Source organism: Phytophthora infestans, genomic scaffold (assembly GCF_000142945.1).
Source record: "Phytophthora infestans T30-4 supercont1.1 genomic scaffold, whole genome shotgun sequence".
In the NCBI taxonomy this organism is placed as follows: Eukaryota; Oomycota; class Peronosporomycetes; order Peronosporales; family Peronosporaceae; genus Phytophthora; species Phytophthora infestans.
This window is the reverse complement of record NW_003303758.1, coordinates 1,312,345-1,335,006: the sequence shown is the minus strand read 5'-3', so window position 1 is coordinate 1,335,006 and position 22,662 is coordinate 1,312,345. Positions and strand designations below refer to the sequence as shown.

Below are 22,662 nucleotides of genomic sequence, written 5' to 3'. Positions count from 1 at the left end.
TGTGTAGTATTTCGCTTATGGCGTCGTTGGATGTCGAATGTTGCTCGTCAACGTGAAGACGAAATTATTGCCGCTGCTCTTGCAATACAAAGCTGGATACGCGGTGTGGAAGGTAGACGAGCAGCAGCTGTTCATCACCTGCATCAAGTCGCGACATTGATTCAAGCCCAATGGCGAGGGTTTTATTCTAGAAAAATGGTCAAGCGAAAAAAACGCTTTATTGCGTACAATAAGGCTGCGCTTCGGGTGCGGCGCTTCTACCATTCGTATCTTTTTCGCGTGCGTTGTGCAGCTTGGATGACGCAGCAACGAGCAGCTCGTGTGATCACACGTACTTTAGTGCGGTACATTGAGAAGAAGCGGGATTATCTCACATGGATCCACCACGTAGCGAGGTATCGTGCAGCAGTCTCCATTCAAATTTGGATACGACGCAGGAGAAAGCGAATTGTGCATGCCAAAGCGAGGCATGCCAGACTAGCAAAAGCAAGGCGGGTACTACTGAAGTTTTTCCGATACACGCGGTTCATTCGCAACTTTGGACTACGCGTGGAAAGCGCGTCGAAGCGGAAAACTGCGGCTGCAGTAGTGCTACAGAATGCATATCGTGCGAAGCAAGCGCGAGCTCGATTTTACGAATTGAAGGTTCGTCTGGAGGATCAGCGCCGTCAAGAGATTTTAGCACAAATGTGGAATAATGCCTACGCGACGACTATCCAAAAGTGGTGGCGGAAGCGGAAGTTCATGCAACGACAGCAGCGACGATTTTCCAGAACTGAAGACCCCGACGTGGATGAGATCAACAATGACTTGCCGCTTTAGGCTAGGAGCGACGTAAGAAAGACGAACTTAAGATCATGCTTTACTTCTTCAAGTTGAAGTGCTTTCGTACTTACATGAAACATAGCCAATCTGAGTCAGACTCAGATATCACATCCTTCCCCCTGAGAAGAGTTATCATGGCGGAGAAGAGCGAGCTGCGCGTGCGCTGGCTGGTGCTGTTTCTGTCATGTGTACTGATGATCGGCAACTACTACTGCTTCGACAACCCGGCAGCGCTAAAGAGTCAGCTGCAGCAGCACTTCAGCAACATCCCAAAGGACCGCTACGAGTTTCTCTTCGTACGTTCAACAGTTGTTGTTTTCAAGACACGTACAGTGTATCTCGCATGCTTTCCGGTAATAATTGTTGATGCATGCTTGTAGAACCTGCTGTACACACTGTATTCGATCCCCAACATCTTGCTGCCGTTCTTTGGCGGTGTGCTGGTGGATCGATTCGGTGCGCGTGTGATGCTATTTGCTTTCTCGACGGCAATCTTGGCAGGCCAATTGATCTTTGCAACTGGCTGCTCGTTATCTAGCTTCAATCTGATGCTGGTAAGGCAAATTATACGCTGCAATTTGTTGTTATTCCATAATTTTTAACATCATTCTTGCACAAGTTTGGTCGAGTGATGTTCGGTTTCGGTGGTGAGAGCTTGGGTGTAGCTCAGGGGACGCTCGTAGCCTCGTGGTTCAAGAACAGTGAGCTCGCACTGGCCTTGGGCATTAACCTCAGTGTAGCTCGTCTTGGAAGCGTTATCAACAATGAGCTGAGTCCAATCGTCGCTCAATCATCCAGTGTGTCGGCTGCGCTTTGGGTGGGTGTCATCATGTGTGTGGGATCTGCCGTCACTGTGCTACTGGTGATCCCAATCGACAAGAGAGCGGAGAAGATGTCGAGGGAGAACCAGAAAGAAGGAGTGACTGCTGCTGAGAGTATTCACTTGAGTGATGTCAAACATTTCCGTCCAGCGTTTTGGCTATTGGCGCTGAGTTGTTTGGTCGTGTACGGCTGCGTTATCCCCTTCAACAACGTTGCCAGCAGTCTCCTAATGGAGCGGGACTTCTTCAAGGAGCCTCCAGAGCTGTGTCGAAGGTGTGGAGAGGGACTCTACATTGGCGAAATTGACTGCCAAGAGATCGTCTCTGGATGTCCTAGCGTCCCTCCGTACGGATGGCCACTCCCTCTGTTGTCTGCGAACTGTACGATCAAAGAGCCACTGGATCAATGGGACTGCTCGACTTCTCCTCCACTGATTCTTGGTGATAAAATTAATTGCGACGATGAAGCGTGGAAGCTTGGCCCTTTGACCAAGACGTACTGTGCCACGAAGACCGATGCGGCGCAGAAGACTGCCACTCCAATGTCCATCCCGTATATTATCAGCGCGGTTATTTCCCCGTTCTTAGGCTTTGTGGTTGATCGGATTGGTCTCCGCGCCTTTTTAGCGTTATTGGCTCCTCTAGCACTGACGGTAGTTCACGTCATGCTCGGGTTGACTCAAGTATCACTGTACGTGCCGTTGGTGCTGCAAGGTGTTGCCTACAGCGTGTTTGCCGCAGCGCTATGGCCTTCAGTCCCATGTACGTTCACTGCTGAGTTTTAGAAGAGCTTACATGAATTTAATCGTATCTTTTGCCTACACAGACGTGGTGGAAGCCAAACACGTTGGAACAGCGTACGGAGCGATCACTGCCATCCAGGTGCGTTCCATGGATTCCCCGTTTAAAAACACCCTTTTATTCTAGCGACCATGTTGCTCCGATGCGGCTTTTAAGCTGGTGTACTAGATTCTAACACGTTGTTCTTGCGTGTACCAATACAGAACATCGGCCTTGCGTTGTTCCCGCTGGCAGTAGCGGCTGAATTCAACCACGACGACCGATACATTCCAGGTGTGGAGTTGTTGTTCGTGTCGTTCGGAGTGCTGGGCAGTCTCGTGGGTATCGCGCTGAATGTGGTCGACTACCAGAACGGGTCCATCTTGAACCATACAAACGCCAAGAAGAGAAGGGTCTCGCTCATGCTAGACGAAGATGCACTCGACCAGGAGGCTCTACTGGCTGCTGAGCATTAAAAAAAGCTGAAGATGTAGCCATTCGATTGCAACCAAAAAGACGGAAAGAGATTATCAGCTTCAAGTCGACATCTGTGTTTGCAGCTCAGAGCGTGAAGCTGCAGCGCCAACGACGCGCCGAAAAATGCACGACTTGCGATGTCGACTTTCTCTTCCGCCTCTTACGTGCCTCGATTTCGGGGAGACTGTAAAACGGAGTGTTAATTAGTCTCTACCTTATCCGATATCCTATCAGTTATCAAATCGTCCTCACGACTCTCCCTCCCCCCACTGACTCTCTCCCTACACAAAACGACACCAACGCCCCGCCACAAACGAAGAACAGCGGAGAGGAGAGAAGTTCCCCCGAGGCGACCCGTGTTTCAGTCGCCTCGATCTCGACTCACGCGTTACCAGACACACAGCTCCTCCCTCTCTCGCAGCTACAGCCCAGAGCGGTTTATTTCCTCCTCACAGTATCAACACACTAGTTATCCAACATGGACGCGTACGAGCAGGTCCGCATCATCGGCAAGGGCTCGTTCGGCGTCGTGACGCAGATCGTGCGTAAGGCAGACCGCAAGGTGAGCAGCAGAGACTCCAGGAATACGCCAACAGGAGACTGCAGGACTTTTTACTAACGTGTAATGTGGCGAGCAGATGCTGGTGTGGAAGGAAGTCAACTACGGCGCCATGAGTGAGAAGGAGAAGCAACTCATCGTCAGCGAGGTGCGTCAGCATGACCAGGTCTAGATATGGAACAAGAGAGTGCAAGCACTAACGCTATAGGATGTTGCAGGTGAATATTCTGAGGGAACTAAGGCACCCGCATATTGTCCGGTACTTGGACCGAGTGATCGACAAGCAGGCAACCAAGATCTACATCGTCATGGAATACTGCGAAGGTGGTGACCTTGGCCAGTTCATCAAGAGGAAAAAGCGGGAAGGGTACGCCATTGTTCGATGCCAATCCCAAGAACAGCATCTTGTATCTATTCGAGTGGATTTCCTGACTTTTTATGGCAATTTTATCTGCAGGTCCTACATCGAAGAGGGCTTTATCTGGCACATTTTCACGCACATTTTCCTGGCGCTGAAGGAGTGTCACCGTCACCGCGAGGGCAACGTCATTCGTCCTATTCTTCACCGTGACATCAAGCCTGGCAACATTTTCCTAGACTCGAACGTACGATGGCAATTTCGCTACTTGTGTTTTTTAGTTTTTTCTTTGTATTTGGTATATGCTGTTTTCTCACAGGGTTTTTTTGTCTTTATCCCACACACAGAACAATGCGAAACTCGGTGACTTTGGGCTCGCAAAGGAACTCAGTAGCGAGTCTCGATTTGCCCAGACGAACGTCGGCACTCCGTACTACATGAGTCCAGAGATGGTGAACGAGATGACTTACGACGACCGATCCGACATTTGGGCTCTGGGTTGTTTGCTGTACGAGATGGCTACACTTGGGCCTCCTTTCGACGCGACGAACCAGCTCGCACTAGCGAAAAAGATTAACGCAGGCAAGTTCACGCGTATCCCGTCCCAGTACTCGGAGGGACTTTTCCAGGTCATCCGATGGATGCTGCACAGACAACGCTCTCGACGACCGAGAATCGAGGACCTGGAACGTGTGCCACAACTGCAACAGAGATTACGTGCGTACACTGCAGCGAACGTACCGCCGCCAGCTGCTGACCAGAACTTGCAGACGTCTTACAACCAGAAAATGAAGGAGTTGTTGGGAATTGAGGAAGATCTGCGTCGACAGGAGGCTGCTTTGATGGCTCGTGAGAAGAAGCTGAAAGGTGCGAACACTTGACGAGTCTTGTACGGGATGTGGACTTGTGATCTTACTTGCTATTATTATTTAATTTTACAGAGCTCGAAGTGGACTACATGCGTCGCGAAAGTGAGCTGAAGAAGAGGGAGCAAATGGTCGAGATGATGACGCGCAAGTTGTCATACAACGCCGGTAAAGTCGGATCCCCTACCACGTCCGATGACTCAAATTCCAGTGCAGACAACAGCTTCAATCACCAAGGCTCGCTACGGGGAGACAATAACGCCGGCAGTCCTCCGCGTAATGATTTGAATGCGAAAGTCGCAGCAGAGGAGGTTCCGCAGACAAGATCTCAGCGGGGCTATCCTGCCAAAGGCCAGAGCAGCCCTTACTATGGCCCAACGGGCGATGTCAGCTCGACTCCGTCGACGTCAAACCGACTCCGTGATGCCCCCGAACAAGTCGCCAACTTGGTAAGTCATCTCTCTGTAAGGAAGGTCGGGCGTTAGGGTGAGAGAACAGCTTGGTATTGATTTCTTTAAATTGACTTTGTTTTTTCTTTTCTTTTTTAATCGTCTTGCAGATGAAGGGAATGTGGAGGAAGAACAATTAGCTGATGTCGACAGCCACAGGGCCTGAAGGCATGGCATGAGTTTGATCTAGTCTGCGAGACGAAGCACGAGCACAGATCAGGGCAGCGGAGGGGATGCGGTGCGACAGTAACGTATTATCTGCATGTGTTTTGGTGTAACTAATCGACAATGAAGGGCGCAAAACTTAGCGAACAACGCCTTATGTCGAGTCTTTTCACCACCAAACACGCACCGTCGGGCGCTATGAGTATTTGTACAAGATAATCAACTAAAAAACACACCAAGAAAAAAAAAAACCAAGGGCGCGGAACCCAGTTGTCGGACTGTGAAGCGGCAAAACGTGTCTCCAACAAAGACGAGGTCTACACCAGATAGAGAATCCGATCAATAGGTGTAATGGGCTGGCTGGAACGAAAGCCGAGGGGTAACTTTTGATTCCGGTGGTCCACTACACTGCGAAAGGACGTAGGAAGGAAGCAGTAATTTGATAAATTCTTTCGATCAAGATGTTGCATGCGTCTTAGAAATTCCGTAGTTTACCTAGCACTTACGTGGTGTCCTCTACCTCGGTCTTCTCTTCTTCAGCTTCGGTCGTTGTGGTCTCTTTAGCCTCGATTCGAATCTGGAGCAAAGCTTCAACGCGAGTTCGGCAGATTGGGCACGTACTGGAGCTCCGACGCAATGCCTCAGCACACTCGGTGCAGAGACACATGTGTCGACATGGCAGAATTGTGGTATTGCGCGGTTCACACAGGCAGATAATGCACTCGGCACCTTCAGGAATGTCGATCTCTTCTTTCGCAGCCTGGGTGGTGTCGCTTTGGCCATCTCCTGATGCACCGTTGCGCTCAGTTTTCGGTGCGGCAGCCACAGATCCGTCGATGCCATAGATCTCTTGCAACTCGTACGTCAATCCGTCCACCTGGAGCGAGATTCAACAAACGTGAGGAGCATTTCTAAAGTGGGAAGACAAGTGATTTTCGTACCAGGATTTTCTGTTTGAGCATCTTGACATCCCACGAATCTTCTCCTTTCTTGACGAACGTACAGAACGTCGTTTGAGATTGCGGGCGCTTCTCTGTCAATGGCAAAGCAAGTCGTAAGCATCAAGAACATCGGTGAAGTCGTGCTATTACACTTACTGTCCGAAGCAACTTCGAGGACAATTATTAATGGGAACTGTGCTGTGCCGGGTTTGTATACGAACTCATCCGGGTCGTACGATGAGAAGTCAAGAAGTGGCAAAGGTTGCTCCGGCTTCTCTTGCTCCTCCTCCTTTACTGTGTTCTCTTCCTTCTCGCTTCCTTTAAGAACAAATACCTGTCCCAATCCGGAAGGGAAGTGCTGGCTTAGCACCGGGTTCTTGTCTGAATGCACCAGCGCGAAGCTGGACCCGCCACTATCAGCGTCGATAGTCTCCGTAGCCACCAAATACACACTGATCAGGCACCGTTTGGTGGCATCGAGCTGGAATTCGAGCGCGTACTGCTGCGGCTCCGTCGGCGACCGCAGCAGCTTGAGACTGGCCTTCTTGAGGTTTACGGGATTCTTCACCGTGCACGTTTGCTGCAGCTCTGGGACGTCAACGGGGACGCGACCCTGGTTGGACATGAACGCCATATCCGGCCGACCTCGACTGAGATACAGCGCCTGCATCTGCGCTGGCGTGTAGCTCCCACGCGGTGCTGTAGCCGCACCCGCGGGCTCTCCATACAGTGTGCCCGTCGAGACACGTCGCTGCCGATTCACGCTGGCCGTGTGCCCCATCCTGCTTTATTGCCTTGGCGATAATGCAATGGTAGCTTTTTATAGAGACTAGAAATTCTTTTTGAGCTTTTTGTTAGACGAGGATTACAGGGTTCCCTCTCGCTTTAATGTCTTCAGACAGGCCCCAAGCATTGGCGCCCTCGTCAGCGTCGCCATTCCACATGAACGAGTTGGCGCCGACTACAATGACAGATATAGCAAATTTAGTTTTGTTAGTCAAAGTCCTCGGACTATAACAGACGAACGTACATTTAATGCCCTTAGCTGGCGGACAACCTCCATGAAGACTGGACGGGTCCAAGCCGTTCATGGGCGTTTGCGCGTAAAATAATGACGCTGTAAGCTTCACAGGTGGCACAGCGAGTCCATCGGAGCACTCGTCCATTCCCTCTCGCTCGATTCCAGTCACTAGACGCTCGTTCGAGTACGGGAAGATCGTCTCACCGCCTTCAGGACAGTCGTTGAGATACAAGAAGAGCGTCACGAAACGATTCGGCTCAAAGTGGTACAGATACTTGGGTTTCTCGTAGGTAAATAAATCACCAGCACGCTTGACCCACGACTTCACCACGAGATCGAACGCAGCTTGACTATTACGCAGCACTTCCAGCAACGTATCATCGTTATTCTTGTTTTCAACCAGCCACTTGTACAGATCCTCGGTAATTGTTTCAAGTAGGAATTCCTGACTGTAGTCTTCGAGGAGATAGTTTACCAAACGTGTCTGAAAACTCATGTAAAATGTTGGGTAGTCTTGCCCTTCGGGTCTCACACATTTCGGTACAGCTTCAAGCTGCGTATCCATTAGCAACTGTACTCTTTCCTTTGCCCAACGTATCCATCTAAAGTATTGCGAAATGCCACTTATCGGAGGTTTGGGAAATTGATAAACAAGTTCGGGACGTTGAGCACGTTTCTCCCATGATGCCACAATGTATGGCAGCATGTAACTTTTGTCTTCCAGCAGCGGAATCATCATATTATTTGCTCCCCGTTTAAGATTCTCGTTAATCCATTCACTCCACTCCAAGTCGGCGTGTTTCCAGAAGAAATTATCAGCCTCAGCATCTTCCATGAAGCTTTTCAGCAGTGCATTTTGAAACGTTGTTGTGCTTTGAACGTCGGGAAAAACATCGCACCTCCAGGTTGGAACACAGCAGGAACGATATTGTCACCATGCTTTCGGCAAAGTTCTTCGATTTTGGACGAGGCCCATTCGATCCACGCCTCAAACTGGTTAGCACTCAACGCTATGTTCGGAACGAACTCTTTCGACTCAAAGTAATCCTCGTGGTTGCGATAAAATTGCCCCGTTTCGTACCGCACAAGCTGCATGTTCTCGGTGTAACTAGGAGATGGCAGTCGAGCAAGACGTGAAGATCGTACGCGGAAATCGCGTGTGAAGTGGCTGTCGTCTAGGAACGCCGTGTAGCTCGTCCGGTCAGCGTGGTATCCGTCCTCTGTTTCGGAACTATCGACAGGAGAGCGAGAGAGGTGGTCGACACCCTCAGCAATAATGGCATCTGCTTCCTCCTGTGAGAAGAAGCCTTCTACTGTGAATACCTTGGGATGAAGCGACCGTGTCGTAACTGTGCAGCCGTCGACCTCCCGAACGTAGGCCACCTTAACGCCTGGCCAGACCCACAGCTGCCCATCTAGCAGTACATGAGCAATACGATGCAAATGGAGCTCTTCTGTTGTCATGATGGGCAAACCATCGATGGAAAAGAGCTTTAAACCATTGGCCACCCGGTCCGGATCCGCGCCGAGACCCAAGGCTGCAGTCTGTGCAAGCTCCAAGAGACACGCGTCTTCGCTGGGATGATATATCCAGGGCAAGTAAATCCCCTCGTTCTGCCCGTTAAGCATGATAAAGACGCGGTCCTGATCTCGTAGTTGCTCCTCTCGGTCCAACGCCAGCTCCACGTGCGTTAACTCCTCATCTACCGGCTGAAAGTCCGGACATTGGACTTCTTCCCCAGCTGCACTTACCAATAGAGGGTGATAGGCGATCTTCACCAAGTCACTTGCGTACTTGTCCAGAAGCACGTCGTCCGCAGGCGACTGTGTAGTCACATTCGTAGACAACGATACGTTACGCCACTGTAACAGCCAATAAGGTGACGCCCAAACCGTCACAAATAGTGCCACGATGACGGGGAGCGCGGAGATCACCACAAGAGTCAAAAGCGACGAGCGTGCCGCCCTCTTCGTCGGCGTAGCCTCCGGTTCGGGGCTGGTGGTCATGACGCGAATCGAGGATCAACTTCAACGGCGTCCAATCAGGCGTGCGTTTTGAGTGCGAACGCATAGACGGCCCAGTTTTTGAGACCCAAGCAGAAATCCATGTTGAAGAAATCCGATGCCTTCATTAATAAGCGCCGCATCGCAACGCCATATTAATGATTCTTACTAAAAAGAAAATTATTCTACGTTTTGCGATTGTACTAGTAGAAGGGATAGTACTGTGAGCGTGTAACTTACTTGCTGCCTACTTTCACTCGCGTAGGCAAAAGTTTATGCAGCGTTTAACAACGGCTACCGAGTTCATGATAGCAGCAATTGTAGCTGCCAGAACTTCTGGCCCAGAAGATCACATGCACAACGACAAAACAAAAGTAGTTAACGATCCACGACTTGTTTACTATTTTGCCTCTGCATGTACTGTACAGTACTAACCGCGAGCAAAGCAGAGGGACAGCCATCAATCCAGTTGCACCGATCGACGGCTAGAAAGCTACATGCCAGTGACTGGGTATTGGTCAACCCTGTTTTGTTTTCCTGGGTCAACAGCAAGTGAAACGAGGAATTGTGTCATTCAACTTGTGTGATTCGAGCAATGCAAAAATAGTATGAGCTTTTTCGCTGCCATTTTACTGTAGCTCAATTGCACAAATGTGCATCGATAAGGCAAGCGAGACAGAACATGCCAAACACATGTATTTACTGTTTCAGCACACAGCAAATCATTTGACTTGACTTCTGTATACTTTTGACCTTCTGAGTGTCGCAATAAGACATAATCGACGATTAGAGGTCACAGCAGAAAAGGGACCAGCCGCGCTGGGCCGCCCCCGCGGTTCGCTGCGCTCGCAATATGGAGATAGAATGTTCTGGAAAGTGTAGTGCTCGGCTCGCTGGTGAGCTCAGCGCTGGACCCGCCTCGCACCCGCTCACCTTAGTTGGCGCCGCGGCTATGGCACCCACCTCGTGTGTGTTATCCCAGCGATGGAGTCCACACGTCCACCATGGACGTGTGTTTCTCCTATTTTCTCGGATGAGTTGAAGGCGGCCCACATCAGTCTACACCCAGCGCGTCGACGTCCGTGATTGGTCGAGATTTTAGAAATGCACAAAACCAGGACCGGTTCTCCTAAATTCTGGTGCTATGGGAGCGTGCATCGCCATCCTATCGACAGAGAATCTTGCGCCACAAGTTGCAGCGGTCACTTTCCATTTCCGCTTTTGCCGACGTATACACGCAAAAACCGTTTCAAGCAACACATTCACTACAAGACCATGCGATCCGCCGTACTTAAGACCTGCCGCCGCGCTGCCTCCACCGGCCGTGTAAACTCGACGCGCTCGCTCACCACGTACTCGGGCGGCCAGCCCTCTGAAGGCCAGGGCGGTTTCTATGGCTCGGCCAAGACGCGCTCCGAAGCCAGCTCAAAGTTCAGTCCTGGCGCGCGCGCAGAACCGCAGGATCTGACCAAGCTACAGCAACTCATGAAGCAATGGGAAGCGCAGAAGGCCTCTCTCGCGGCTGAAGAGCAAAAGATGGCGCTTGCGCGGATCGCCACCGAGGAAGGGACGCTCATTCAGCGTCTTCTCATTCGAGGTGCACCTGTGTGGGGACTCTCCACGCCGCAGCGCGAGTTTGTGGCCGAGTGCAGCAAGGCCAGCCTCTAGGCGCGTTGGGTGTTCTAGCTGTCTCCTTGGTGTCGGTGAAGGTTTGACGACGCCGCTTCGTGGCGCGTTCACTCTCTTTATATCATTGGCGGTGTTGCTCTGCATCTCGGAGGAATAAAACGAGATAGGAGCTAGGAAGGCATGAGGCCGATTAATGTATCATTTCCTCTATTGTTTTTTTTTCTCGTGAAGGGCATGGCTCACTGCTTGTTGCAACAGGTTTAGATGCGATGTACAGTACTTATAGGAGCGCAACAGACATGCGCGGCAGTCGCCGGTGCTCGCGGCACTGCTTTTCCATTCGTGTCAAAGTGACGAAAAACGAAGCGGAACTTGTGATCTGAGCGGATGATTTGAAGCTGGGTCCAAGCAGACGTTGCAAAGACCAAGCATGATTCATGACTCTTGAAGTGACGCATTCTTCGAGCAAGAAGCCTCGCGACAGGCAAGCTTTCCTCGGCAAGCATGAGGCCAACGTTCGCTTACCTAGCGCAAATGTGACGAGTCAAAGGCCCGTCACATGTGTCAGCATTTCTTCGTGCCACAACCAAGCATCATCGCAGAAGAAAAGCATTCGTCATTTTAGTGTCATTTTGTGGCATTTCTTCGCGTTTCTAAATGAACAAAATGCAGTCTTACATATTCATTTGCGTGATCGACTTAACGCGCTGACTGCCATAAATTGGCAAGTCCAGCGACTGTTTCCGTGGCATGTCTGGCAACTGGCCCACTCGGTCGTCCTCACTAGCGCTGACGGTTCGTCGCAATGTCGGTGGTTGAGAGGAGTGCGCTACAGTACCATCGACGTCCACATTGGCGGACGGATCTAGTAAATCGCAGAGTGCAGCTGGGGCACCAGGCTCATCGCTTTGCTTTAAGCCAGATGCATCCGTCAGATACATTCGCAGTGTCTCCAATCGAACTCTCGGCGACAGTTTGTCCCCGTCCAGCTCAACAGGCGACGAGTCGACCGCTGCGTCGTCCGATCCCGCAGCTTCTTCCTCCGGAGTCATCTCTACAAACCACTCCGTCTTCAAAGAGATGTCAGTGCGTTCGCTAGCTAGTGCTCCAAGCTGTGCCACTAAACGCGACCGAATGTCGGGATGGAGTCCGCTTTTCACGATCATCTTGTGGTAAATCGTTTGCGAACGTGCACCCGACACAATCGCGCAGAGCCATTCCACAACGCGCCTGAAGTGGATGACATGGTCGTGGCAGATATGGTTACGAAAGAGCTCAAGCAGCTCTGGATACTCGCCAAGCAAACGATGCTTCTGTACTGCAAGCTGCTCCACACGACGACACAACTCGTTGTTGACCTCGAAGCCGTGGATTCCAGCAGCATAGCAGCCGTCGCACAGCTCGTAGTTATCACAAGTGTTACACTTCCATTTGCCACCAACAATGGGGCTCATACCGCAGCCATCGCATAGAGCATTTTCATGGACATGGTTCTTGTGGTAACGAGCATTAAGTCGCGTCTTGACATCTCCAAGCATAGCTCCCACTCCGGTCTTCGTGCGTAATCGACTAAATACGCCACCGCTACTTAAATTCGATCCAGGAGCATTAAACGCATCGAACGGAAGCGACGGCTTTCGGCTCAACTTCGACGCTCTGCGAGGTGCCTCCAGCATTGACTTCGATTCGGTGATACTAGAGCCAAGTTCTACAGGCTCAGAGGCGAACCGACCTTTGGACGGGATCAGCACTCTGCTAGCGTGAAGCACGGATGTACTGGAGGCGTCACTCTTCGGTCCGTAGAAAAGGTGGCCTTTGGCCCACAACAGTGAGGACTTGTGTACTGTATTGCAGCCTTCAGAGGCCCCATCGTCGCTTGCAGTGTCCTCACTTGAAGCTTCAAGTCTTACTTCGTCCTTATGCTTATGATCCAAAGTGATTTTTATGTCCGAGACCCGAACGTAACGAGTTCGTACATAGGATTGCACCTTCAGATCGTGGCGGTTCTTGAGCAATGGAACGATCAATCGTCTCATATCGCGGTTAGCTTCTTCGCTGATTCCTTTAATTGAAATCTCGGGGTGGAAGTTGGAGCGAATATCTCGTCCTTCCAGCACGAAGCCCAACCATTTTGAGATCTTCTTTCGACCTCGTTCAGGCATATTACGAAGCAATCGCTGGACAACCTCCGACTCCATATCGATCGGCGCGACTGGGAATATTTCATCATCCAATTTCCATTCGCTTTGCGCCTTGTCGAGCCCAGTGCTATTGTCGTCAGGCTTGGTATCGAATCTCATGTCTTGTGAGTTTGATCGAGTACCGCCACGAACAGACCGCAACATCTTCGTTTTCGCTGCTAGCGACTTCAATTGCGGCACTTGATTTCCAAATCCTCGAACGTGGACATCAAATTTGCGTAGCTTCTCCTGAAGCTCCTCTATCTGAGCGTCGTACTCGCGACGGCAGCTCGTCAATTCCTTCATCAATGTATCAACACGTACTGTGCAAAGCTTCAGCTCATGAGATTTTGCAGTTAGCTGTTGACGAAGAAACTCGTTTTCCAGTACCGATCCTCCTTCATCTGAATGCTCCATCACTACAGAGTCGATGATAACTTTCCCACTGTGTTCATCGATTGGCGACTGCGCAGATGCCTCGCTGTTGATTGAACTAGCCGATAACGGAGGCGCCTCCACCACACTAGACTGTTTCCGACGTGTCAGCATTTCATTCAGCTCTTCGCATTCCTTTGCCTTTGCCTCAAGTTCACTTTGCAGGAGCTCCAGTTTCTTCTTGAAATCTTCGTTTCGACCAACAAATAATGACATCTCGCGCTCTTTTTCTTCGAGATTTGTGCTTTTCGCTTCCAACTCGACACATCGGTCTTCAAGGCTGGAGATTTCTGCTGCTTTAGAGGCTTGATCGTCTTCCAGTTCTTCCACCTTGGCTGCAAGTAACTTCAACTGATCTTCCATTGAAGAATCGACTGGTTCGTCAGTGTTGCTGGCTTTGGTTTCTCGGAGAAGGGCCTCTAATGAGGCGATGCGCTTGTCTTTTTCGGCCACAAGTATCTTGTACTCTGCCACGGTTCGCTCTTCGTTTATCTTTGGTTTGTTCTTAATGTTCTTCGCTCGAGTACCAAACCGGAGAGTGGAGATCGTTTCTTCGCTGTTAAAGCTGCTGGAGCTCGCGCACACTAGAAGTGTCGTCTCGGAGTTACCTCCAAGTGAGTCTTGCAGCAGTCGAGTCAGCTTTGAGTCACGGTACGGGATGTGTGAGTTGGCATTGCCGCTCGTAAGTGCGTTCATGACACTACCCAAGGCACTGAGCGACTTATTAATGTGTTGCGCTTCTTTTAGCGTTTGGCCCTTAGCGTGAGTCTTTCCTACTTTCTCCGATCCTGCCAAGTCGACCAGAAATAATTTCCCACTTTTCATTGACCCTGTTGCGGTGTTCCGCTCCTCGATAGTGATAATGAAGACGGAGTGGCTTCGACTGGATTCACTGTTCATCCTGGTGGGGGAAATGACTCGATTTGCTCCTCCCAATCGCATCACGGACTGCATTTCTTCTGCGGATGCACAACAAACCTCCGTGGCACCGGCAACCCATACGCCACGCTCGCGACTTTCGCGCACGTTTAAGTTTGTCGACGTGGGCTGGAGTAGGTCGCGGATTTTCTCCATGTAGATCTCGATATACGAGACTCGTACTATAAATTCGAGGTCTGCCTGCATGCTCTGGATACCGTCAAAGATATCGGCCATGACGCGTGGGATGATGCCTTCGTAGTCCTTGTCGCCTGGTACACCATCCATGGAGAAGGTCTTGCCCGACCCTGTCTGTCCATACACGAAGCATGTGCAGTTGTAGCCACGCAGGGCAGACTCCACTAACGGTTTGGCGGTCGCTTCGTATACGTTCAGCTGCGAGGACTTGGTTCCAAAGACCTGGTCGAAGGTAAACGTGTGATCGTCCGGTGCGCCGCGAGCCTCGCTGTGCACACGTGCAACAGTGTTGTCTTCTAGACGCACACATTCCACAGCCTGGTGCTTCTGTTCCAGCTTGTTCTGCGGACGAAAGCGCGCGCATACGCGGATGCCCGCGCGGGTTTCCGCTGCGGAACCCATGACGGATTCAAAGGAAAGGAAATCTCAAGCTGTGTTGATGACTATCTGATTCCGATCTGATCCTCGGCACTGATTGCCATCCTATCTAATGCCCTGTGGTGATAGGCTATCACTGATAGCTATTAATAAGGAGTGGTAGCAAACCCTTGCATTCCTTAGACGATTGTGGACAGACTTTTTGCCGCAAGCAGTGTATCTACATGTCGATGAAGCACCTTACAAGTATAGATACTATCCGGAATACGTTGTCACACTCGCTCCCAAAAGATCATAATCTTTCGTTGCTGCAGTAAAGGCTCTCACATTGAAAAGTCCTTAGCTGGCGTGAGTGATGCTGCCTGATATTGTCATCAAGGTACAATATTTGCACATTATAAAACCCTTGCTCGAGTCCGCGAATAGGTAGCACAAGTTTGTATTTCTTACATGCATTCATACATGCCTGTGAGAATGCAATAGCCTACACATCAGCCTACTGAGCTACACGTAGTTGCCCCAAGCATTTGTGTCAAGGCAAACAAATTGTGCGTAGATACATGCGCGTGTTTTAAAGCACCACCAGAACAATGCCTTGTCTACAGTACTTCGGGCGGAAACTTGCCTAGCACTTCCCATCACATATTCTGGCCAAACAAATCGGCAGCTTGTGTTCATTAAGGCGTGCCTGGTCAGCGTCTTTGTGCCCGTCCACCTCTATTTTTGCGAATTATCGGTCTATAAATTGGAAATAATCCCCACCAAACGTGAGGCCTCGAAAGCGTACTGGTGGTCTCCCATTCGTAGCCTGAAAGCTCGCCCCCCAGAAGCAGCAAGATGATGTCCAAGCTGAGCCTCGTGCGCCAGCCGCTTACCCGCGCGCAGTCGTCGGTGGCGGCCGCCGTGTCCAACTACCCGTCGTACGTGCTGAACGCGCCTGCCACTGAGGTGACGACGCTGCCCAGTGGTCTGCGTGTGGCCTCTGAGGGCTCGCACGGCGAGACGGCCACTGTGGGTGTGTGGATCGGCGCCGGTTCGCGTTACGAGACGGCTCAGAACAACGGTGCTGCCCACTTCCTGGAGCACATGGCCTTCAAGGGCACGAGCAAGCGCACGCAGCAGCAGCTGGAGCTTGAAATTGAGAACATGGGCGGCCACCTCAACGCCTACACGAGCCGTGAGCAGACTGTGTACTACGCCAAGGTTTTCAAGAAGGACGTGCCGCGTGCTATGGACATCCTCAGCGACATCCTGCAGAACTCCAAGCTGGATGAAGCCGCCATCGAGCGTGAGCGCGACGTTATCCTGCGTGAGATGGAGGAGGTCAACAAGCAGCAGGAGGAGGTCATCTTCGACCGCCTGCACGAGACTGCCTTCATGGGCAACGGCCTCGGACGCACCATCCTGGGACCCATTGAGAACGTACGTGGAGTAGAAAAGCCTGTTGAAGGAGTATAACAGAGTGTCTGACTCCTTTAATGCTTCTATTAGATCCGCAACCTCAAGAAGTCGGACCTACAGGACTACATTGCCACGCACTACACCGCTCCGCGCATGGTTATTGCCGGTGCTGGTGCTGTGGACCACTCGCAGCTGGTGGAGCTGGCCCAGAAGTCGTTCGGCGACCTGCCCACGACTCCTGCCGTCGCCCCCACGCTCGAGCCTGTGCGTTTCCTCGGCTCCGACGTACGCATCAAGGACGACAGCATGCCGCTAGCTCACGTTGCTATTGCTTTTGAAGGTTTTAGCTGGACTAGCGAGCACTCGTTCCCCCTGCTGATCATGCAGACGCTGCTCGGCAGCTGGGACCGCACTTCGGGTGCCGGCATGAACATGTCCTCTAAGCTGGGCCAGGTGGTCGCTGAGAAGGAGCTTGCCCACTCGTACATGTCCTTCAACACGTGCTATCAGGACACTGGTCTCTTCGGTGTGTACGCTGTCGCTGACAAGTACAAGCTGAACGACCTGACGTGGTACACCATGGAGGCGCTTGTGCGTCTGGTACACAAGACCACCGATGACGAGGTTGAGCGTGCCAAGACGCAGCTTAAGGCCAACATGCTGATGCAGCTGGACGGTTCGTCGCCTATCTGCGAGGACATCGGTCGCCAGATGCTGACGTACGGCCGCCGTATGACCCCTGCTGAGATCTTTGCTCGCATTGACGCCGTGGACGCTGCTGCTGTCCGCAAGACCGCTGACGAAGTCGTTAACGACAAGGAGCACGCCCTGGCAGCAACGGGTCCTATCCACGAGCTGCCGGACTACAACTTCATCCGTCGTCGCTCGTACTGGCTGCGATACTAAGCGGATTGTGTCGTCCCTGCATCCCGACATCGTAAAGAAGGGGGAATGAGGCATAGAGGCTGAGAAACGAGATAATCACGAGAGTTTTCTAATTGGGAAAGCGGACGGGCCGTACGCCACTTTGCCACAGGGAGACGCATATACGAGTGGAAAGAAAATTGAATCATGGTTTACAAACATAAGTGTCCATGTTGTTTTATTGCAATGAAGTGGTTTATCAACTATCGGATAGGCTGATGATGGTAAATTGCAGAATTTGCTGCGGTGAGTCTCACGTGGTGGACGTTTTCCCAAAAGCTTCGATTTGTCCTCGAGTTGAAATAGTACCAGGCTCCGAATCTCGCATCAAAGATCTTTTCAAGGTTGCCAAGCTTGTAATCTTGCATGAAAACTCGCAATGCTCGTTGGCGGAGCATGGCTTGTATGACTTTTGCAGCTGCGTCTACACTGCTCGACCTGGGGTTTGCTAGTGTTGCTGGTTTGGCATCAAGTGAATAGTGGCAACGACGCAGCAGCGTTGGAGCCTCCCACTGACTGTGTCTGGTGACGCGGTTGTAGTAGAAATACTGGTTATTCCCAGGGTTTAGCACTCTTTGGTACGTTGTAGCTAGCAGAGTGGCCAGGTGTCGACGTGCTCGAAAGGCTCGAAAAGCGCACTGAATTGTTGTCGCTACTCTCTGCATCGAAGTTAAGGCTTGTGCCGATTGCTTGATTTCTTTAACTTGGCCATTCATCTTGTCGTTGTCGATGAGTTCCGAGTTATTATCATCGAAATCAATAGCCAACCGACTTGGTTTGCCTCCCAGCTCTGCAATTCTCTCTCGTACTTGTGTCAGCTTTTCCTTGTTCATCAGGATTTTCCGATCCAACGCGCGAACTTTGTACTGAATTTGGCTCTGGGGAGAGTCGATGCCATCTGAATACGATATACGTGCCTCTGGTACTCTTTGACGAAGGAAGCTTGCACACCGCTCGTCGGACTCGAGTTCAGCCAAAAGAATTGTCTCGGTCGCTTCAAAGGCGGCAAGGGTATCATCACAGCTCGATCTGCGTCGTTGAAATGAGCGAGAAATTCCATTATCTCCACGTTGCTTTAAACTTCCATGCCACGTCCGATGATTGTGCAGTTTTCGTAAAGGTACGTTTAAGTTTTGAGGATATGACACCGCAGATTTTAGTATTTGAGGCAATGTACTCTCATCGATACTACTGGAATGTGTGTCCACGATTCGGTTCTTTCGCGATAAGTGGGTCGTTTGATTATCACCGCTGTCACTGGATATGCTGGCTGAAGGAGCTTCTGTCTTGGTGCCAAAATGTCGATCACGCTTCCGAGATCGATGTCGGTCACGTTTCGCAATAGATAAATCGACTAGAGGGAGTGCGTCCATCGCAACTAATGCCGTGGATTCCATCATCTCTGACATCGATTGCGGGTCTTGCTTGTCAATCGGACTCGCGTTGCCGCTATCATTCTGCTCATAATCGTGTTTGTTGTTCCCAGAGAAGCTAGAGTTCTTGCCATGTTGACCAGACTCTGCTGAAGGGTGTTGCTCCATGGCTCCAAATCGTACACTCCGTTGCGAATGCATTTCGATGCTGTGTGGCACACTTATCCAGCAAACCGTCCCAACGCCAACAGATTACTGCTATCTATTTTCCCATTCTCCGACGGTCGTCCATTTTTACATGAAGGTGAAGATCAGAACACCATGCCACGAGTATCTAGTTGGCTACAGCTGTTTGGTCACTTTGAACTGGCCCACACTGGTGAGCATTTCATTGAGCTCAGTTTCGTCCTCATTCGAGATCTCGGTAGCTATCGGCGAAGAAGTGGCGATTAAAATGTTTACAAAGCACCAAGAGGAGTTGTAACAGTCGAGCTTTAGTGACAGAATTCGACAGACACTACTTGCTGTCCAAGAAGGACATGGTCGAGCGCTTTATCCGGATACCGTTGTTGTTTCAGTCAGCAAGACCGGCACTACACGTACAAGAATGCTAGAATCGAGTTTGCCAAACTACACTTGAAGTGATCCTGCTGCCACTTTATGATAATTTACAATCGAAATAGTTATTTTCACTTTTTAAAGCGTTTTTTTTTACTTATATGCTGTCTTGCACAAACTCAAGTAAAAGCGTCATGGGTGGCGAGGCCGGGTGCGTTTTCGACGGGGAATCATCTGGGCAGGAGACCCCCGTGGGTTTCCGCGATTCACCAGGTCAATGGTACACAGCCAATCACCGCAAGCGCGCCGCGTTATCACAGCTGGAGGGAGACCCAACGCAACGGGAAAGCCAAGCGATCCAGGTAGCAACGGAAGCTGTTACGCAACCTATTGAGGGTCTGGCGCCTGTGTTCGTCGCCGCTACGCCCTCTCAGGATGAGATCCACGATGAAGGCGAAGTGGACGAGGAAGAGACGCAGATCCGGATGACAAATTCCGAGGATCAAGACGGTATAGCTTTTGAGCTGTGATGCTAAATGACTTACGGTATTGATATTTGATGGGTTGTAGAAGCACCCAAGCCAGAACGAAAAATCTTTGAGGAGACAGTGCCATTGCCGATAGCATCGGCAGCAAGCGGAACTTTTGACGACGCTAGAATGGGGGACAGTGATGACGATGCCGACTCGGACATGTCGGACGACATGCTGGAACAAGACGGTTCTGTTGCCGGGCTCTCCTCCATCGCTGCTTCCTTTCAGCAGCGAGTGAAAGAAGCAGAAGCTGTGGAAAAGAGAGTCTACAAGCCTCGCGCTCCGTTTCGAACATCTCCAGCTCTTCCAACTCGCGATGAAGGTGACAGCAGTGGTGGCGAGACAGAGATCGAAGGTGAGCCAAAGGAGGAGTCGCCGATGAAGAGCCAGACAGCAAATGAGAAGAAGCAATTATTATTTAAGGACAGCTTAACACCGCGGCTTACGAAGAGTGCAAGCAACTCAAAGTCGACTACAAAAGAGGGTTCTCCTATTGCGGACACAAAAAGTATACGACGGTCGCTTTCGACACCAGACAACACACAAAGCCCAACCTTACGGCGTCATAACTCCAAGCGTGAACACAGAGATTCCTCGGACGTTAGTGACTCGAGGACTAAGCGATCCAAGCGCAGTGAGGAGGCTGAGTCAGTCCCTGACCTGGTGACTCCGTCCGAGAAACAAAACGCATCGGCGAAAAACGGCGACGATGTTGAACACGATCAATCTACTGCACGTCGACCTAGCTCTGACGAGGTAAGTCGCGATATACAGAAAGATGATGCGAAGCTGTCCACTGAAGTCGAGCTGGTTGAAGAGGATCCGCCAGCGTTGGCGCGGTCCAAGGTGCGCTCGCAGCCCTCAAATCGTGGCAGGAAGCGAGCTATAAACAGCCAGTCGATTACTGAAAGTGAGCCTGCTGGATCACAAGCTGAGGTTGGATCTATCCGTATCGTTCTGACGGGACTGGAGCCCACCGCTGCTGTCCGAAAGAAGATCAAGGCGATCGCCGGCGCTGTCTACGAGAGCGACGTCACGAAAGCCACGCATGTTATTGCTCCTCAGCTGAAGCGCACGGTGAAATTGCTGTGTGGTATTTCGTGCTGTAAACACATTCTGGGTCAACGCTGGCTAGACGAGTCGGCGCGGTTTGGCGCAGCGGTCGATGAACAAGCGAACTGCCTTCGAGACAAGGAGGCGGAAGGCAAGTGGCACTTCGATCTGAGTAACACAATGTATGGTGTGTCAACTGAGCAGCGCCAGCGTCTATTCGCTAACTACAACGTCTTTATTACCAACCACAAGTCCGTCCTACCGCCAGTAAAAGACCTGGTGAAGATCGTGGAATGCGCAGGAGGCAAGGCGTTATCCAAAGGAAAGCCTGGAGTTAATGATCTAGTGATCACTAGTGAGGCAGCGCTGGCCGTGGCGACGGTGCGCAAGCAGCTTGCAAGTGCGAATCCTGAGCGGATTTACTCGCCCGAACTGATTCTTAGCAGTATTTTGCAGCAACACGTTGAGCTAGACAAGCATCGTCTGGAACTCCCCGTTATCGGAAAGAAGGCACGGGCGACCAAGCAGCGAAAGTAACTTGCTGATGGAATGTTTCACGTGTTTATTACAATAATAGGTTGGTGTCGCTCCGATGAACAGACAATAATTACTTGTACTGCCAGCTACTTGGCGGTTTGGCGAAGACCGATGAGGGCACAGCCTAATAGCGAAACGACGCACATGGACAGTAGATGTTGTCGCGCCACAGTCTCTTCCATCCACATTTCAAAACTATTGTTACGTCGGCGGGTCTGGCGTTCGGATGTGACTTCAACCGGTACGTCCGAGTAGCACACTGGGGCGTCCTTGGGACAGAACTCACGCTCCAGCACAAGATGCTGACCGTGTTGATCGGCGAACGACAGCGTTTTCTTGGGTGTATTTGAGTAGCTTACTGTGATCATCTTGGTCGTGGACAGTTCGTCCAGGCGTGAGCCACGCGAAGCACCACCGCATGCAAAGGCGCTTTCCTTGCGCAAGCAGGAGCGTCGACGCGGCGAACGCGATCGGCAAGAGTGACTGTGTCGGATACTGCCTGATCCGTGCGAGTATTTCTGCTCAATGGTCATGTGCTGCTGGAGCTGTAGCGAGAGCGTGCAACCGGAGTTGGAACTCGACGAAGTCATGTTTGTTGGAGCTGGCTTTTTCGTAAATGAGCCGTGGTACAGTCCATGTTGGCTTTCACGAAACGATGCCAGCCACGCAGGCGTTGTCACTCGTTGAAATAGGAATAGCCGGGCCGAACTGACAGTCGCTTGCTCACTCACAAATGGATTCGAAGCGATAGCATCGACTATTATAATAGAGCAAGAAATGTCAAAGCTCTAGACGCCAATGCATTTTAAAAACCCATGAAATTATGATATGCTTTCACAAGAAGAGCAAGCGAGCTCAGCAAATGTTTTCGTTCAGTGAGCCGGAGTGGCTTGGGGGCAGTTAAACTGCTCATGAAAGCAAAAAAGGGCCCTCACTCCTCACTGACTCAGTGACTGAGGGGTACATCTTGACGGTATGTGCAGTAGTAACAAGGCAGAAAGCTGGTATGAAACTTATGATGCTGGCTTGGACCGCCGCACTGACTCTTATACATAGCAAAGATGGCGGTGAAGATCTAAACATTGCTACACGTAGAGTATGTGACATACTGGTCAGACAAACCCTGCCCACGTTTTTCACTTGAGTAAAGTAAGTGGTTGCAGTGGTGACGTAGGGTTCGTCACGGGGGGATTGTGTCTCCATGTGTCGATCGCTTCTAAGAGTAGGAGCCATTTAAATGTAAATACACTTAAATGTCAACTTTAGGAAACTAATCAGT

At 51.0% G+C, this 22,662-nt stretch overlaps 10 protein-coding genes across 10 annotated transcripts; 5 read left to right on the top strand and 5 right to left on the bottom strand.

The window, feature by feature from the left end:
* Positions 1 to 959: 959 nt before the first annotated feature.
* Positions 960 to 2,902, top strand: PITG_00209 (Major Facilitator Superfamily (MFS); the record flags this gene model as incomplete). The annotated part of the gene is made up of 5 exons (XM_002908787.1): positions 960 to 1,121; positions 1,206 to 1,281; positions 1,455 to 2,408; positions 2,473 to 2,528; positions 2,651 to 2,902. The coding sequence occupies 5 exons, from the start codon at positions 960 to 962 to the stop codon at positions 2,900 to 2,902; spliced, it is 1,500 nt and encodes a 499-aa protein (XP_002908833.1).
* A 324-nt stretch (positions 2,903 to 3,226) lies between these two features.
* Positions 3,227 to 5,560, top strand: PITG_00208 (protein kinase, putative; the record flags this gene model as incomplete). Its single annotated transcript, XM_002908786.1, has 8 exons — positions 3,227 to 3,465; positions 3,542 to 3,610; positions 3,681 to 3,829; positions 3,920 to 4,067; positions 4,168 to 4,687; positions 4,762 to 5,135; positions 5,246 to 5,373; positions 5,430 to 5,560. 7 exons carry the CDS (start codon positions 3,382 to 3,384, stop codon positions 5,273 to 5,275), a joined length of 1,374 nt encoding a protein of 457 aa, XP_002908832.1.
* Positions 5,561 to 5,802: 242 nt separating this feature from the next.
* On the bottom strand, positions 5,803 to 7,022 carry PITG_00207 (uncharacterized protein; the record flags this gene model as incomplete). The annotated part of the gene is made up of 3 exons (XM_002908785.1): positions 5,803 to 6,177; positions 6,242 to 6,333; positions 6,398 to 7,022. 3 exons carry the CDS (start codon positions 7,020 to 7,022, stop codon positions 5,803 to 5,805), a joined length of 1,092 nt encoding a protein of 363 aa, XP_002908831.1.
* Positions 7,023 to 7,165: 143 nt separating this feature from the next.
* PITG_00206 (uncharacterized protein) lies at positions 7,166 to 8,891 on the bottom strand (the record flags this gene model as incomplete). The annotated part of the gene is made up of 3 exons (XM_002908784.1): positions 7,166 to 7,202; positions 7,268 to 8,101; positions 8,155 to 8,891. The coding sequence occupies 3 exons, from the start codon at positions 8,889 to 8,891 to the stop codon at positions 7,166 to 7,168; spliced, it is 1,608 nt and encodes a 535-aa protein (XP_002908830.1).
* Positions 8,892 to 10,370: 1,479 nt separating this feature from the next.
* On the top strand, positions 10,371 to 11,106 carry PITG_00205 (uncharacterized protein; the record flags this gene model as incomplete). The annotated part of the gene is made up of 1 exon (XM_002908783.1): positions 10,371 to 11,106. The coding sequence occupies one exon, from the start codon at positions 10,371 to 10,373 to the stop codon at positions 10,932 to 10,934; it is 564 nt and encodes a 187-aa protein (XP_002908829.1).
* Positions 11,107 to 11,826: 720 nt separating this feature from the next.
* On the bottom strand, positions 11,827 to 15,028 carry PITG_00204 (kinesin heavy chain, putative; the record flags this gene model as incomplete). Its single annotated transcript, XM_002908782.1, has 6 exons — positions 11,827 to 11,856; positions 11,906 to 13,147; positions 13,229 to 13,240; positions 13,298 to 13,339; positions 13,394 to 13,470; positions 13,615 to 15,028. The coding sequence occupies 6 exons, from the start codon at positions 15,026 to 15,028 to the stop codon at positions 11,827 to 11,829; spliced, it is 2,817 nt and encodes a 938-aa protein (XP_002908828.1).
* Positions 15,029 to 15,841: 813 nt separating this feature from the next.
* Positions 15,842 to 17,311, top strand: PITG_00203 (mitochondrial-processing peptidase subunit beta; the record flags this gene model as incomplete). The annotated part of the gene is made up of 2 exons (XM_002908781.1): positions 15,842 to 16,426; positions 16,496 to 17,311. The coding sequence occupies 2 exons, from the start codon at positions 15,842 to 15,844 to the stop codon at positions 17,309 to 17,311; spliced, it is 1,401 nt and encodes a 466-aa protein (XP_002908827.1).
* Positions 17,312 to 17,881: 570 nt separating this feature from the next.
* PITG_00202 (uncharacterized protein) lies at positions 17,882 to 18,870 on the bottom strand (the record flags this gene model as incomplete). Its single annotated transcript, XM_002908780.1, has 2 exons — positions 17,882 to 17,988; positions 18,579 to 18,870. 2 exons carry the CDS (start codon positions 18,868 to 18,870, stop codon positions 17,882 to 17,884), a joined length of 399 nt encoding a protein of 132 aa, XP_002908826.1.
* Positions 18,871 to 19,454: 584 nt separating this feature from the next.
* On the top strand, positions 19,455 to 21,313 carry PITG_00201 (uncharacterized protein; the record flags this gene model as incomplete). The annotated part of the gene is made up of 4 exons (XM_002908779.1): positions 19,455 to 19,770; positions 19,831 to 20,549; positions 20,583 to 21,246; positions 21,303 to 21,313. The coding sequence occupies 4 exons, from the start codon at positions 19,455 to 19,457 to the stop codon at positions 21,311 to 21,313; spliced, it is 1,710 nt and encodes a 569-aa protein (XP_002908825.1).
* Positions 21,314 to 21,386: 73 nt separating this feature from the next.
* Positions 21,387 to 21,978, bottom strand: PITG_00200 (uncharacterized protein; the record flags this gene model as incomplete). The annotated part of the gene is made up of 1 exon (XM_002908778.1): positions 21,387 to 21,978. The coding sequence occupies one exon, from the start codon at positions 21,914 to 21,916 to the stop codon at positions 21,470 to 21,472; it is 447 nt and encodes a 148-aa protein (XP_002908824.1).
* Between the last annotated feature and the right edge of the window lie 684 nt (positions 21,979 to 22,662).